A 15669-nucleotide genomic window follows, 5' to 3' on the forward strand; every position below is an offset into this window, starting at 1 on the left:
TGAGAAGTCTGGTGTAATTCTGATAGGTCTGCCTTTATATGCTACTTGGCCTTTTTCCCTTACTGCATTTAATATTCTTTCTTTGTTTTGTGCACTTGGTGTTTTGATTATTATTTGACAGGAGGTATTTCTTTTCTGGTCTAGTCTATTTAGCATTCTATAGGCTTCTTGTATGTTTATGGGCACTTCGTTCTTTAGATTAGGGAAGTTTTCTTCTATAATTTTGTTGAAGATATTTATTGGCCCTTTAAGTTGGGAATCTTCACTCTCATCTATACCTATTATCCTTAGGTTTGGTCTTCTCATTGTTTCCTGGATTTCCTGGATATTTTGTGTTAAGAACTTTTTGCATTTTACATTTTCATTGACAGTTGTGTTGATATTTTCTATGGTATCTTCTGCACCTGAGATTCTCTCTTCTATCACTTGTATTCTGTTGGTGATGCTTGTGTCTATGACTCCTGATTTCTTTCCTAGGTTTTCTATCTCCAGGGTAGTCTCCCTTTGTGACTTCTTGATTGTTTCTACTTCCATTTTTATGTCCTGGATGATTTTGTTCAATTCCTTCACCTGTTTGGTTGTGTTCTCTTGTAATTCTTTACGGGATTTTTGTGTTTCCTCTTTAAGGGCTTCTACCTGTTTACCTGTGTTCTCCTCAAATTCTTTGAGAGTGTTATTTATGTCCTTCTTAAAGTCCTCTATCATCATCATTAGAAGTGATTTTAAGTCTGAATCTTGCTTTCCTAGTAATACGGGGAATTCAGGACTTTCTTGTGTGGGAGAACTAGGTTCTAATATGCCAAGTACTCTGGGTTGCTATGCTTATGTTCTTGTGCTTGCCTTTTACCATCTGTATCTCCTTAGTGCTATCTGCCCTGTTTCTGACTGGAGCCTGTCTTTCCTATTATCTTGGTTGTATCAGAACTGTTTGGGGTGGGTGTTACTACTGGGGTAAAAGCTGAGGCCCAAAATCTTCTCAGTGCTCAGGCACAGACAGGATACTGCCCAGGCTAGAGCTCTGGCAGCCTCCCCCATCCCACACCCCCACCCCATCCACAAATACCCCCGCCTGCTTCCTCTGGGTTCTTAGAGATTGAGGGCAGAGCTGCCGCCCAAGATCTGCTCAGCGCTCTGGCCCAGACTGGAAGGACAGCAGACTGGCTTTCCATTTCTAATGTGTATAGTCATCAACTTCCTATATTAATGACCATACAGCTACATTACCACTTTCAGTGGCCTCATAGTATTGTATTTTATATTTATATAAAATATCTTGCTATTAAAATATTTAATAAAGTAAATTTTTTAAGTGGAAAAAAAAGCCGTCTTGCACATATGTAGTAGATGTGCAGCTTGACCTTCATGTGGGTCCTGAACAACTGGAGCCGGGGCTAGCCCAAAAGCTGTTGCTTATATGTGGGATATGTTCTTCTAGCTGCCTTGTCTGGCCTCAGTGGGAAAGGATGTGCCTAGTCCCACAGAGACTTGATATGCCAAGGTTAGAGGGTACTGGGGAGGGGTGTCACCCTCTCAGAGGAGAAGGGGAAGGAGGATGGGGGCAGGATTGTGGGAGGGTGTGACCATAAGGGGGTCAGTGATCAGGATGTGAAGTGAATATGTAATAAAAAAATGAAAAAAATATTTAATGATGAACTTTTTTTTTAAAAAAAAATCGATATTGAGATATTGACCTTTGGTTAAGCAGAGATAGTAGCTGCCTTGGTGTCTAAATCATCAGGTTTTCTTATTGTTTTATTTTTTTGTTTTTTTTGGTTTTTGTTTTTTTGTTTGTTTGTTTGTTTTGTTTTGTTTGTTTGTTTGTTTGTTTGTTTTGGTGGGTTTTTTTTTTTTTTTCGAGACAGGGTTTCTCTCTGTAGCCCTGGCTGTCCTGGAACTCACTCTGTAGACCAGGCTAGCCTCGAACTCAGAAATCCACCTGCTTCTGCTTCCCAAGTGCTGGGATAAAAGGCGTGCACCACCACTGCCCGGCTTCTTATTGGTTGTTGTTTGAGTTTAATGTTTATTCATTTGAATCTAAGTTATGAAGAGTATTGGACATGTTAATTATTCATTGACAGTCCAGTAACATCCCCAGGGGACAGCTGTCTTACAGTGAGAGGTTCCTGCTGGCATATCTACTGCTATCCACTGCTCATTTGAGGCTGTACTGACCACCATGGAGATCTTTGCAGATCTCAGTCACACATTGTTAACAGGGTTTCCCCAATTCTGCATCCTTTCAGGATATCGACATCTTCAGCTGCGCAACCTCCACAATGAAGTCTTGGAAATCTCCAGCTTATTCATAAACAGTAGAAGGATGGAAGAAAATCCCTCTGGCAGTACCATGCCAGCCTCTTTGGTAATTAAGTTATTAAAGGTGGACCCTCCTGGGGTACATCAGAGTGGCCAGTGAGTCACTAATTAGGAAGCTGTGGAAATGACAACAACAAAAATGGCTGGTACTTTGGCACTTAGATATGCAGTAAGTTACTGGTTAAGACCCCACAACCAGTGATTTTTGTGAATGACTGAACCAGGGCTTACCCATCTAAACAAGGATCACTGCTCCTATTTGCTGGTTAATTCTATTATTCTTCCTCTATAAATTAAAACATATGTGGCACTGTGTTCAGTTTCCCTCTGTATGCACAAGCTCCGGACAGGCACTTTCTCCGACCACTTTTATCACCACCTCAAATAGCCCTGCCTCCTTCTCTGGCCTCCCTTTCCCTCTCCTCAGCTGATCTTCTTGGGTCTCCTTCTTCCTCCCTTCCTTCCTTTCCTTGTGTCACTCTACAGAAACCTTGGCTTCACATCTGTGTCGCCTGAGGGGCTTTTAAAAGTGAATGCTACCACACATTTCATATTATACCAATCCCTACTCCTCCTGGGAAGAAGCTCTGTAATTTCTGTAAGTTGATACTCTGATGGCTGAATTTCCTCTTGACTGTGGAGGAAGATATAGTATTGTCTCTTACACCACATCAGCTCTGCATCAAGTTACAAGTGGGTCCCAGAAATTTTGTGTTGAATGGAGCCTAAAACTATTGTGTTTTATGGAATTCACTAGAAGCTGTGTGATGTTCATTGACAGATGTTTAATACTGAAGAGAGGAAATGTTCTCAGACTCACAAAGTCACGGTGCATGGTGTCCCAGGTCCAGAGCCCTTTGCTGTTTTCACTATAAACGAAGGCACCAAGGCAAAGCAGCTTCTCCAACAGGCAAGTCCTCTGAATCCATGGTTAAAGAAAGTCCGTCTCCAAAATGTATGGATATACGTATGTGTATAAATATGTATGTTTGTATACACATTCACATAAATTCATAAAAGTCCATGTTGACAATACATCTTCTATTTATTTATCCATAGTTTGTTTATTTTTCCATGTTGGGCCTTGAACATCAGCTTTGTGCGAGCTAGGCAAGTGCTCTACCACTTAGCCACAACCACAGACCTTTTATTTTTATTATGAGACAGGATTCTCCCAGGATGACCTTAAATTTACAATCATTCTATCCTTACTATGATAGGTCTTTTGATTGTTTGAAATCCTAAGAATAGTGTATTCTTGGCTCCACTAAACAAGCTAGCTTACCCATGGAGAAGAATTTCTGTTGGTTCACTGGCCTAACATCTGCACACACTCTTTCATCCTTAACCCATTTTAGAACTACTTCTCTTTGAGTATAGATGAGGGAGGGCATCAGCCAAGAGGAATGGCCTGGATCTTCCTCCAAAGATAGTGCATATGATGAAATGTAGCAAGAGCAATATGATGCATGGCAGAATTAGAAACCAACTAAGCAGCCATGCATAAGCATTGGTCTTGCTATAATAACATTAATATTAGTTACTTCTCTCATTTAAGGGCACATCTGTATGAGCTGGGTAGTGTTTGCCCAGCATTTTATAACTGACTTAAGTAGCATCATAGAAACTACTTAAGGTCCAAATTTTACATATAATCAAACAGAAGCTACAGTTTAGGGTTTCAGATTTTTTTTTTCTTGATTGCTATTTAGTCCATAAGTCCATAAACTTCAGTGTCAGATCACTACCAAGATTGTGTAAAGTCAGGGAAACTTCCCACAGCCATTAATGGAAGCAACGCCATATTGTTGCCCCATGCACATAAATGAGCACTCGGTGCTGAGGAGTAGTGTTGAGTCTCTTGAGGAGATGACAGTACCAACAGAACTCCTGGAAACTTTTCATCTTGAATAATTTTTATAGTAGCAAGTATGTGTGTGGTACAAATAGTTTGCCTTGGCCCCTATGGAATTACTAGCATTCCTAGTGGCAATTACTGTCAACTTTAGACCAAGGGCTCGGGTAGAGGGATCAGAGTTGTGAGAATTGTTCTGCTCCTACCATCCTTAGTACCTTAAATTGTGCTTCCACTTTCATTAAAGTGAGAAATGTTAATCACAGCCATTGCATCATTGGCGAGACAATGGGAGATGGGTATTTGTTAATCCAAGCCAGGTGATAGCAGCTGGCTCACATCACACACCCACCTCTCAGGAGAAGGAAACAAAGAAGATGTCTTCACTGTCTCTGACACTGCAACACAAATCTATATGATGGGATTGAGAAAGAGAACATTAGTAAGACTCTAAAAACTGGCTAGTATTCACTGAGTGTTCACGGTGTACGGTGTCTCACACTGTGCATAATGCCTCCACTATAAACCAAAACTATTAGATTATTACTATGAGCATTCCCATTTTATAGATGGAAACACCAATTCTCCTGCCAATGCTCCAAAGACAGTAAATCTTTACAGCCTTATGTACACTAAAGCAAGTGCTCCACCACTGATATATCCTCAACTCAAAACAAATTAAGTCATAAAAGGAATCTCAGACTTAGGTCTAACTGACTCCAAAGCTCTATCTTAACCACTCCATTTGATTTTGCAGAGTCCAGAGTCAATAAAGAAAAAAAAAAAACACCCTTTAGGCACAGTGTCAAGGATCTACTGAAAGGAGAATTCCCAGATGAGAAATTAGCCTTATAAGCCTTCCATGAGAAGATAGTTATTTCCATGGTCAGAACTAGTGATGGTATTTGTAAACTACTGGGTCCTTTTCTTCCATCCTTCATTGCAAGATTTCAAAGAACCAAATCCACAGAATGAGAAACCTAAAGTTTTAATTCAATAGGATCTCTCCTTCCAGCAGTGGAAAAAATAGTTATGCTGTCTGGAGATTATGAATAAATTGTGTTATTGCCCAGAGTGAACATAAACAATTCTTTTTGGACATATAAGAATTATTACAACTCTAGAAAGAATTGTGCAACACTCCTGGGTAGGTTTCACTTATAAATTGCACAGCAAGCCTGTCAGAACACCACGAAAACAGATGAGTGTTCAGTTTGTACCACTCTTCAGGGATGTGCCTCATGCTGCCTTTGCTGTTTTCTTCAGATTTTGGTGGTTGACCAAGACACCAAACTTACTGCCACAGACTATTTTCTGATGGAAGAGAAGCATTTTATATCTAAGGAAAAGAATGAATGCAGGAAACAACCATTCCAGAGAGCTGTGGGTCCAGAGGAAGATATTGTGCAGATTTTAAACAGCTGGTTCCCAGAAGAAGGCTATGTGGGCAGGATTATCTTAAAGCCCCAACAGGAAGTAAGTACATCCTGGACAGAGCCTGGTTGGTAGCTGCTCAGTAGGTCATCAGCCAGCTCACCACTGAACACCTTCTTCGAGTCCTGGATTGTTATTGCAACATGGTTTAGATTATTTTTCTCGAGTAAATGTGGAGACATGGTTTAATTTTCCTGCACATATTCAGATGGTTAACTGAGGAAATTCAGTCTAAAAAATAACATCCTTGTAACACAGAGGAAGCAGGGACTTAGAGGATTCCTGTGTGCCTCAGCTGTAGGTCCAGTGCTGTATTTGTATGTGTGAAGCTGTTGTTGTAAGGGTCATCTTAGACTAGCAGTCCTGTGGAAATGGCCTAGGCTGCCCTTCCCTGTAGATGCATGAAACCTCATATAGAAACAAGCGCTGGTATCCAGGCACTATGATCCCATAGCAGTTGATTTGATCACTGAGACAGCGAAGACTGATGGCCATATAGTCTGATAGAGATATGCTGGACAAAGGGTGACTTATGACCACATCTACCCCAACACTGCCCCCAGAATAGAACAGAATAGCAAGAAATACCATTATTCCACTCATACAATTTAAAACTTATGAATTATATTTGTGACATTTTCCACTTAATATTTTCAAACCAAAGCAAAGGCTCAGATGAAGGAACTGCCACACTGCCTACCGATGGACCGTTGACTCTCTTCTTAGTTTAGTGTCTGATAAAGCTTTGGCTTAGCTGGAAGCTATCCAGCTTTTACAGTCTGCATAAAAATTCCCAGACTTGAAAGTCAGAAAATTTTGAAGGATGTTGGGTCCCAGGCATTAGTAAACATGTATATGTGTGTTGATTCTGCACGGTTGTCCCCTTGAAAGGAAAATAAGCAACAACTCCATGTCCATTGACTTTTGTTTGGATTTGCCTGTGGGGCATTTTGCTTTTAAGGGCCCACTCCTTTATTGTCCCTTTGTAATATGGGATTTAAAGCCATTGCGCCAACATTAATCATCAGGACTCATGACAAATCAAGCGATGAATACTTGAATCAATTGAACCATTTAATTCAATACATATTTATTAAGCACCCAATATGCCCTGGGGCCCTGATCAAGTCTCTTTACTATAATAGTAGATTCGTGGTTGGTCAGATGTCTCTCAGTAGTGCATGTGTGCTGAGAAGGTGAGCTACTTTTCCTCCCCAGGCCTTACTTTTTCACTCTAGTTAGTCACTGTAAGCATAGCCTACAAGCCAGACAGAACACAAGCCTCTCTTTTGGGACCCAGAGCTACCACCTTCCTTTCTAACTCTTGCCTCAGACCATGAAAGGCCATACTTAAACAAAGAAACATGGTCATTGCCCTCGCCTTTTCTTTCAGGTGTGGGAAGGCAAAGAATGACCTCACAATGCCTTATGGGAAAACATCAGGAGCTAGGGTAGACATTTGAAGCCATCTTTAATAGCTCCCTAAGCTTTTCCTGTTTATAAATGTTTTGCCTTATTACTTAGCTATCTGTAAAAAGCAGCTCCTAAGTGACCGCCCTGTTAGTGAACAAGGAAACCCTTCAAAATCACTTATAGAGTTGAACTAGCTCAGACACCCATTATTCTCAATATCCTCATGATGTAATAATTTTATAAAACAACATAGAATTTTCCCTCTTTGTGTGTGTCTGTGTGTGTGTGTGTGTGTGTGTGTTCACATGCAGTTGTATACATGTGTGCCTGTGCATTGGAAGCCAGAGAACCACCACAAGTACTGTACAGGAGCCATCTACCCTGATTTCTTTGAGACAGGGTTTCTCACAGGACTTAGATCTCACCAGGTAGGCTATACTGACAACCAAGCAAAACCTGGGGTCAACCTGTCTCTGCCCCCCACCCCAGTGCTGGGATTACAAGCATGTGACCCCACACGTGACTGGCTTCTTCTCTCCCTATGTCCTGGTATATGAGCTTAGATCCTCACTCTCTTCAGCAAGCACTTTACTGTCTCCTCAGCCACATGCTCCTCTCTTCCTGCTCTGAAGAATGCTAGATCATAGAGTCTGTCATGTGAACTACACCCAACATCACTTTTGGATTGTTGGACTATATAACGATGGATGAATGTAATGACAGATGTAACATTATGTAACGAGAACTATAAGTGGGGAGAAAAACAAGTTGGAGAATGGTGGGAACCAATCATGTTTTATGTAATAAAAGTAGACAGACAATACCTCCACTCCTTCACCTTCATTGTTTGAGTAAAGTTGGAAATACCAGTCATGTAAGCTGTAGGGTTGTGACTTCAGGATTTTTGAAAAGACTGGGCAGATCCTTTCCAGTCTTGGTTACAATATGGCACCACCTGGTGGCAGTTTCCCATTCTGACTTAAGCATCAATGGGAACAATCCTAGGTGATGGGACCCATTGAAACTTCCAGGCCATTGACAGCAAACTTTGAATTCCGGTTAATTAGCATTGTTTCAATAGCCTGTGTGCGGACATCAGGTTAAAAGAATACCTAGAATAGAATATTCTATGTGAAGTCTTGACATCTGATAGGGACACACACTTACCACTTCCTTCATCTCTCTTTTCCCATGTCACTGTCTTGTAGAAGATAACTTTAAGCTACTGTCATTTGAAAACAGGGGGCAGTAAGTAGACAGAAGCCATGTAAAAAAAAATTACAACCATATTCACACAGTTCCAAGATTTCGTGTATATCTATTCACATACTGGGAAATACACTAATGTATCACTGGCAGATGTATACATGGATACATTACCTAACGACAGTGAGATTTTGTTTACAGACCTGTTTGCTAATTTGTTTGTTTATGAGAATAAGGTGATATAAAAGGGAAAAGTGAGAATAGGAAATGGGTTTTATCATTTTCTCTATTATGGGAAAAACTTTATTATTTTGTTTATATATGGCTGTTTTGTACATGTATCTGTGGACCAAATGCATACCTGGTGCTTATAAAAACCAGAAGACATCACTGTGTCTCCTGGAAATGGAGTTACACTGGCTGTGAGCTAGCATATGGATGCTGGGAACCAAACCCAGGTCTTCTGGGAGAGCAGTCCATACTCTTTAACTGCTATCTTTCCAGCCCGTTTGATTTTTTTAATAAAATAAAACTGAAGGCTGGAGAGATGACTCAGCAGTTAAAAGAATACACTATTCTTGAAGCAGATGCAAGTTCAGTTCCCTCGACCCACACGGTGCTTTATAACCATGTGTAACTCCAGGGTCAGGGGCTCTAACATCCTCTTCTGACCTTCAAAGGTTCCTGCACTCATGCGGTGCACACGCATATAGGCAGGCACACACTCATATACACAGAGAAGTAAACCTTTAAAAATGATATTACATATAAGAGAGAGGCAAATTAGATTTCACTAAAATTCCCTCAAATCCAATTACTCAGATAATAATTTCCATTTTATTGGGAAGTCTATCAATATTCACTGAAGAGTGGCTTACCTGCAGCCACTGATTTAGCCTTCCCCTGTGGGCTTTTCTCATTCCACCCGGACGAGTACTCCATGTTCATATTTCATATGCCTAGAATTTCTCTGTGCAGTGGCCTCTCTCCTTCCACATTTGCAGCCTAAGGATCGAACACACCATCAGGCTCGGTGCAGGTCAAGCACCTTTATCTGCTCAGCTATCTCATCAGCTTTGATGTCTAATATTCCTTAAATATTAACAGTATTTGGGGAACGGACTTCTCTTCATTACAGCTGTGTTTGTATTGTATTTCAATAATGAGCAAAACAGTATATTTCCTTTCTAAAAGTTTGTAGCTGATTTCTTCTCACAAAACCCACAACTAGTAGACACCTATAAACCAGTTTATTCTAAAGCCTATGTGTGAGTCAACATCAACCGAAATTGAACCTTTCTTCCTCTCAGAAGCAGGTTCATCTTTTCAGCAGTGTACATATGAAAGATTAACTAATGTATTAACTATAAATTATGGAGATGTTTTCCACACTACCAAGATACAACTCAAAGTTTTGCTAGAACTTTTTTTCTGTCTTCTGAATCAACTTACCAATTCCTCGTGTATTTTTACTTTTAAAATGCAGACCCTAGAAGAGAAAAGCATTTTCCAATATGACAGAGAGGTGATCTTGAGCTCAGAAGAGGAGAGTTTCTTTGTCCAAGTGCATGATGTCTCTCCAGAGCAACCTCGAACTGTCATCAAAGCCCCACGTGTCAGCACTGCACAGGACGTGATTCAGCAGGTAAATGTTTCCTTGGGGGGGGGGGGAGATCACTGCCTATCCAGAGGGCACAGGGCTCTGAGCTTGATCCCAGCACCGCAAGAGTCTCCCCTTTCCTCACTCCATGCCTCCTTGATATAAATGATTGGGACAAATCAGATATGTGTGCATTGACAGCTCATTAATGAATGAAGTTCTAGACTGGGGTGCGGGGCAGGGACAGGGGTACATCTCTCAAGGATAGAAAATAGTCATTCATTCCTGCAACAGCTCCTTAGCATCTACAGTGAGTTTAGATCTCGGCTGCCGGTGTGTTTAGGAGGTTGCACTGAAGGAATTGTCCCCCAAACACCTGAATAAATACTATGAGCATCCCTGAAGGATGGCACAGAACACAAACAGGAGGCCAACTCTGACTGTTGGCCAAGTCCTTTCCTCTATGTCAAGCTGCTGGGGTTTTTGTCTGTTTGTTTTTTGTTTTTAAGTTGATTTCAAAGAATGGTTACACCTGGCATGTGCATTCATTGAACTCCTGCTTGAGAAGTGATATCGGACAGTAAACAACACACAGACCCCTGATCCCATGGCTGAGGGTTCAAACACAGCTCTGTCCCTCCCTTACTCAGAGATCTTCAGCAAGATCCTCCAATCTCATTTAGATCTGTGTCTGAATTACACTGTGTGTTGACTAACTTCTTTAGTGAGGAACAAGGGGCTCTGATTCATTTCTGTTGGATAAATCTTCCTCCTGTGTCTGACTTCCCCATCCCACTCCATTTGGCTCTGGCACCACTGTGTGGCAAGTTTCCAGATGGTTTAATAACCTGGAGATAGTACAGTGGTACCTCCCACACACAGCTGTTGCAACAAAGGCAGTAGTAACGCACGTGGGGTGCTTCATACAATGCTTGGCATGTACTTGAGTGTGATTTGTTATTCCTGTTGTATGATAATCTGGCTAGTGATTTGCAATCTCCTCAATTTACTCTGAATTTCAGATTCTCTCTCGCTCTCTCTGTCTCTCTCTCTGTCTCTCTCTCTGTCTCTCTCTCTGTCTCTCTCTCTCTCTCTGTCTCTCTCTCTCTCTCTCTCTCTCTCTCTCTCTCTCTCTTTCTTTGCTCAGCTTTGTCTCCCTGGAGTATAGCACAGTACTGGATATAACAGGTCATGACTATACATATAATGAATAAATGAACAAATGAAAGATGTTCTACTAAGTGTAAAGGAAACATGTGACTTCTAAAATCCTTCAGCACCCAAAGGTGTGATAGAGGCTGTCTGGTGGAACAGAGAGCTCCCAGGACAGGATTCCATCTCTCACTGGCTGCCTAACCTTCATGTCTGTATGCTGTGGTTGTTGAGGGAGAGAGGATCTGGACCTAGCCTTTTCAGTTATGTTATTAGCTGGACTTACTCTGAATTCTGCTTGACCTCTGCTGAGTTTAAGCTTCCTCCTCTGTAATCTGCTTAGATTTTTATAAGTTTAAGCTTCTGCGCCAAGGTCGGGCCATTTGGAAACTAAATGAGGTAACCTGAGAACGTGTGTTATAAACAACAGCTACTCAAATGAAAATGAGGCAGAGTGACCTGGTTTGGAAGATCCTCTCCATCGCTGAAAGTCTGAGCCACTTCTCCACCTTAAATTTTCATTCATGATGGATGCAGAGGTGACAGACATTTGATTCAGCTGACCCTAACTTATCTTTCAGACCTTATGCAAAGCCAAATATTCCTACAGCATCCTGAACAACCCCAACCCATGTGACTATGTGCTTTTGGAAGAAGTGATGAAAGATGCACCCAACAAGAAGTCTTCTACCCCAAAGTCCTCACAGAGGATCCTCTTGGACCAAGAGTGTGTGTTTCAAGCCCAAAGCAAGTGGAAGGGTGCAGGGAAATTCATCCTTAAGCTAAAGGAGCAGGTGCAGGTAATGTGAAAGTCACATTGCTGTCTTTAGATATCATTGATAATTAATCATCATATTTAAATTGGAAGCTACTAAATCAAGAAAGTTCCTAAATCAGCAGTTCTTGGAAAGTAGTTATTTTATTTTGGGGGCGGGGGACAGAACAGCACATTTTCCTGTGTGTTTAAAAGATCCTGGATAGCCTGGTGTTGGTGGAACATTCCTTTTATCCTAGCACTGGGGAGGCAGAGGCAGATGGATCTCTGAGTTTGAGGCCAGCCTGGTCTACAGAGTAAGTTCCAGGACAGATAGGGCCACACAGAGAAACCCTGTCTCAAAAACCTTGAGAGAGGCAGGGGGAGGGGAGAAAGGAAATGAAAGAAAGAAAGAAAAGAAAGGAAAAGAAAAAATCTTGAGATAGAGGCCTTAGTCTGTCTACCCAAAGCTTTACTTACCAGACAGAAGTATAAAGGTGTACATACTCTCTCTGAGTATGACATGGGAAATCAGAAACCTGGGGTTTCCCAGTCCATCAAAGGTTTTTATTTACTACACAGGCATCCCGAGAAGATAAAAGGAGGGGTATCTCCTTTGCAAGTGAACTCAAGAAACTCACTAAGTCCACTAAGCAGTCCCGAGGACTCACATCACCTCCTCAGCTAGTGGCCTCAGAAAGTGTTCAAAGCAAGGAGGAGAAACCTATGGGTTCCTTGGCCTCTGGTGACACAGTGAGCTATCAGCAGTGAGCACATGCAACATATTTGTTCCATGGATATGAAGGTATGTAGCATTCTGAAATAGGACTCAACTGAAAGCGCTTTGTAACACAGGTTGGAGGTACCTCAAAACAGTACCAGGGTTCTGAAGTTGTACGTAAGCTTTTAAAATTTTACACTTCCTGGGCTAGAAGGGTGGCTCAGTGGTTAAAGGTGTCTGCTGCCAAGCCTGAACTGAATCTGTAGGGTTCACATAGTAGAAGCAGAGAAATGATTCCCACAAGTTGTCCTTTGACCTCCACATGCATACTGTGGCATGTACACACTCATGTTCACACGCGTGCATGTGCGCACACACACACATACACATTTAAACTTCCTTATTTTATAGATAACTAACCAAGGGCCCCAAAGTCTCACACAGACTACCTTAATTAATAACATGAATGAACAGTCTTCAAAGGCTCTAGATTGTTCAGTGTTTATTCCTTTGGATTGCTAGTAGTATAGTCTAATATGTTTCATTTAGACCCAACAACCTCATCTCTTCTTACCTCTTAAGAAATTAAAATATGCCAGGCATTGTGGCACCATGCCTGTAATCTCAGCATTTGGAAGGCCGAGGCAGGAGGATCACAAGTTCAAGGTCAGCCAGGGCTACATAATGAGTTCCAGGCCAACTTGGGGAACATAGTGAGACCCAACATCTAGAAAGCAAGTCAAATCAAAAGAAAAATAACTTCAGTCTCCATTCTGAAAATACGGTGTCAGTTGCCAACCACAGTGCAGAATACTCAATACAAAGTCAGTTTTAGCAGATGGATGACCTAGAATATGAAAAGAGCGCAGGGGACTCAAAGCAAAGAGCCTTCTTTTCATGATTTCTTTGGTTGGACTTTGTTTTGTTTTTGTAGACAGGGTTTCTCTGTGAAGCCCTGGGTGTCCTGGAACTCACTCTGTAGACCAGGCTGGCCTCAAACTCAGAAATCTTCCTGCCTCTGCCTCCCAAGTGCTGGGATTAAAGGCGTGCACCACCACTGCCTGGCTGATAAGAGTTTCATGGTTTCTTTGGTTGGTTTTTGAGGCTGTGTTGCTCATTGGCCTCCAGTGGCTCATGCTTGGTCCCTAGATGGTGAAACTGTCTTGGGAAGGAATGGGAGGTGTGGCTTTGTTGGAGACAGTGATTTAGATGCTTGCCTTTGGATCCCATTTCCTTTGGCAAGTAAACTTTCTAAGGATTGAGCTAACTTAAGGGCTTTGCTAAACATTGGTGCTTTTCTTTAAAAAGAGTCATCAGCACAACAGTGCCCACTTATGACCTCCTTCACCATGGTATTTCCAAGAATGAACACATGTTTTTTAAGGCGTTCTCTCTGTATGTTCTCATAAGTAAACAAGTACAATGTTTTAGCCTTTCTGACTGCTATCGTATTTGTTCTAAAAATGGTTAACATCTAGTTTTAATAATCATAACCTAAGAATTTCTAAAGAAGCAAATGTTCACCTCATTCCTACCTGAAGTGATAACAGTTGATGGAATTTCTCCTTTTTCTAAAGTTGAGGAACATTTGTTGGTTGTAATAGAAAGGATGCTTATTGTTTCTTAATTTGCTGTTCCAGGACAGAGAACAGTGTTCCACCTCCTGAGGACATCATTGTATTAGGACGTAACTCCTCCCAGAGCTAGCCACCAGAGCTCTCGGGCTCTGTAGTTAAACACCTTGGAAACTGGCTGGGCTGAATGCATTTCTGCTTCTTCGTGTGCAATTCACTAATTAGCCGATGTGGATGATGTTTCAGGGGACGGTCCTTGGTGAGACGCTATCAAGAATGAACGTGGTGGAGAGAGAGATACTTTACCTCCATCACATTTAAACTGGAAACTGATGATTTCTGAACTCCAGCCCTCTTCACACCTGATGTGAGGTTCATGCAGAGGACCAGCAAAACGGCACAGAGCTACCAACTGACTTCCTGAGGAATGGAGCAGGGACACCCAGGGTATTGCCTGGGGCATTACAGGTGGAAAACCCCCCACTCCAAGCTTAAGGCAAAAAGCCTCACCTGTAAAGGGCCAGGCTGTAAACATTTTAGGGTTGGGGCCACATGGCTTCTGTTGCATTGATTCACCTCAGCAACTGGAGTGCAAATGCAGCTGCCGATAACAGGTACAAGAATGAACGTGACTGAACAATAAAACTTTATTTATGGACACTTAAATTGGAACTTCATATAATTTTCACAGGTCACACATCTTTCAAGTGTTTCAACCACTTAAGATTGTAAAATCTTTCTTAGTTTAAGGGTCAGACAAATAAAAATGCATGAATTTGGCCCAATGACCAGTTTGCTGACCCAACTTGGGAGAACTGGGAGCCAAAGGCATAGAGGTTAGAAAACCTCGAAACCTGGCTCATGGTTTAATGAGAAGTGGAAGTCTGGGGGCATTGGGATGTAAATATGTCCTGTAAGATTTGTTAACAGTTATTCAAATTAGTTCCTATATAGTGTACCCAGGTGCACTCTTGGGGCTGCCTTTCCTCAAATAGAAATGTTTTTTCGAAAGCTATGATTCATACGTACACAGACTGTTCCGTTTTCAGTTCTCACAAAGTGAATGGTGTACAATTTAGTGTCTATTGAGTTGTTATGTCTTCATAAGAAGCCTAAATCATTTTTAAAAAGCAAAAGTAGACTGAGTTGATGTTTAAGGTAGATTTATTTATTTTACAATGTTTATACTGACACTGTACTTGTGTATTTATTAGACATAGCTTTCTTGATATTGCCATGGGTGACAACCATTAGGAGTTCAATCTATTTCAAGACATCCTAAAAATAAATCATATGAGCATGAGAAGTGGGTAGAGATCCAGAGTCATGGTGTCATCCTCATTTCTGGTTTACTGAGGAGCCGTGGATCCGAGTCTCCTTTCCGTGCGATCTAAACGTTCTTTAAAAACCATACTTCTCGAAACAAACAGCTGAGTGCAATGGATTCTTCTCCTTGGATGTAGCAAACTGTGACTCAGACTGAAAGACGTGTTCCTCTAGAGTCAAGCTTATATTTCATCTTTCTATTGGCATTGTCCCGTTTGAAGATATTTTTCTTCAAGTTAGAAAACACACTAAAAATCCTGACTTTCGTTTTGAGACTTTCCTTTACCAATTATAGAAGGAATAAAACAACCCCTTCTT

General features: G+C 41.4%; 1 protein-coding gene across 9 annotated transcripts in view; it reads left to right on the forward strand.

Annotated features, from left to right (window-relative positions):
* Plce1 (phospholipase C epsilon 1) overlaps positions 1-15348 on the forward strand; it is a 300715-nt gene extending 285367 nt beyond the window's left edge. For 8 of the 9 annotated variants that reach the window (XM_076920180.1, XM_076920138.1, XM_034497211.2 and 5 more), the window contains 7 exons: positions 2244-2362; positions 3098-3226; positions 5438-5647; positions 9711-9869; positions 11558-11776; positions 12313-12535; positions 14092-15348. In XM_076920180.1, coding sequence (XP_076776295.1) covers positions 2244-2362; positions 3098-3226; positions 5438-5647; positions 9711-9869; positions 11558-11776; positions 12313-12501 — 1025 coding nt within the window. In that variant the 3' untranslated portion in view covers positions 12502-12535; positions 14092-15348. The remainder of the gene's footprint in view (positions 1-2243; positions 2363-3097; positions 3227-5437; positions 5648-9710; positions 9870-11557; positions 11777-12312; positions 12536-14091) is intronic. The other variant, XM_076920149.1, reaches the window with a different exon arrangement.
* The last annotated feature ends 321 nt before the right edge of the window (positions 15349-15669 follow it).

The sequence above is a fragment of the Arvicanthis niloticus genome, chromosome 1 (genome assembly GCF_011762505.2).
Source record: "Arvicanthis niloticus isolate mArvNil1 chromosome 1, mArvNil1.pat.X, whole genome shotgun sequence".
Taxonomy (NCBI): domain Eukaryota; kingdom Metazoa; phylum Chordata; class Mammalia; order Rodentia; family Muridae; genus Arvicanthis; species Arvicanthis niloticus.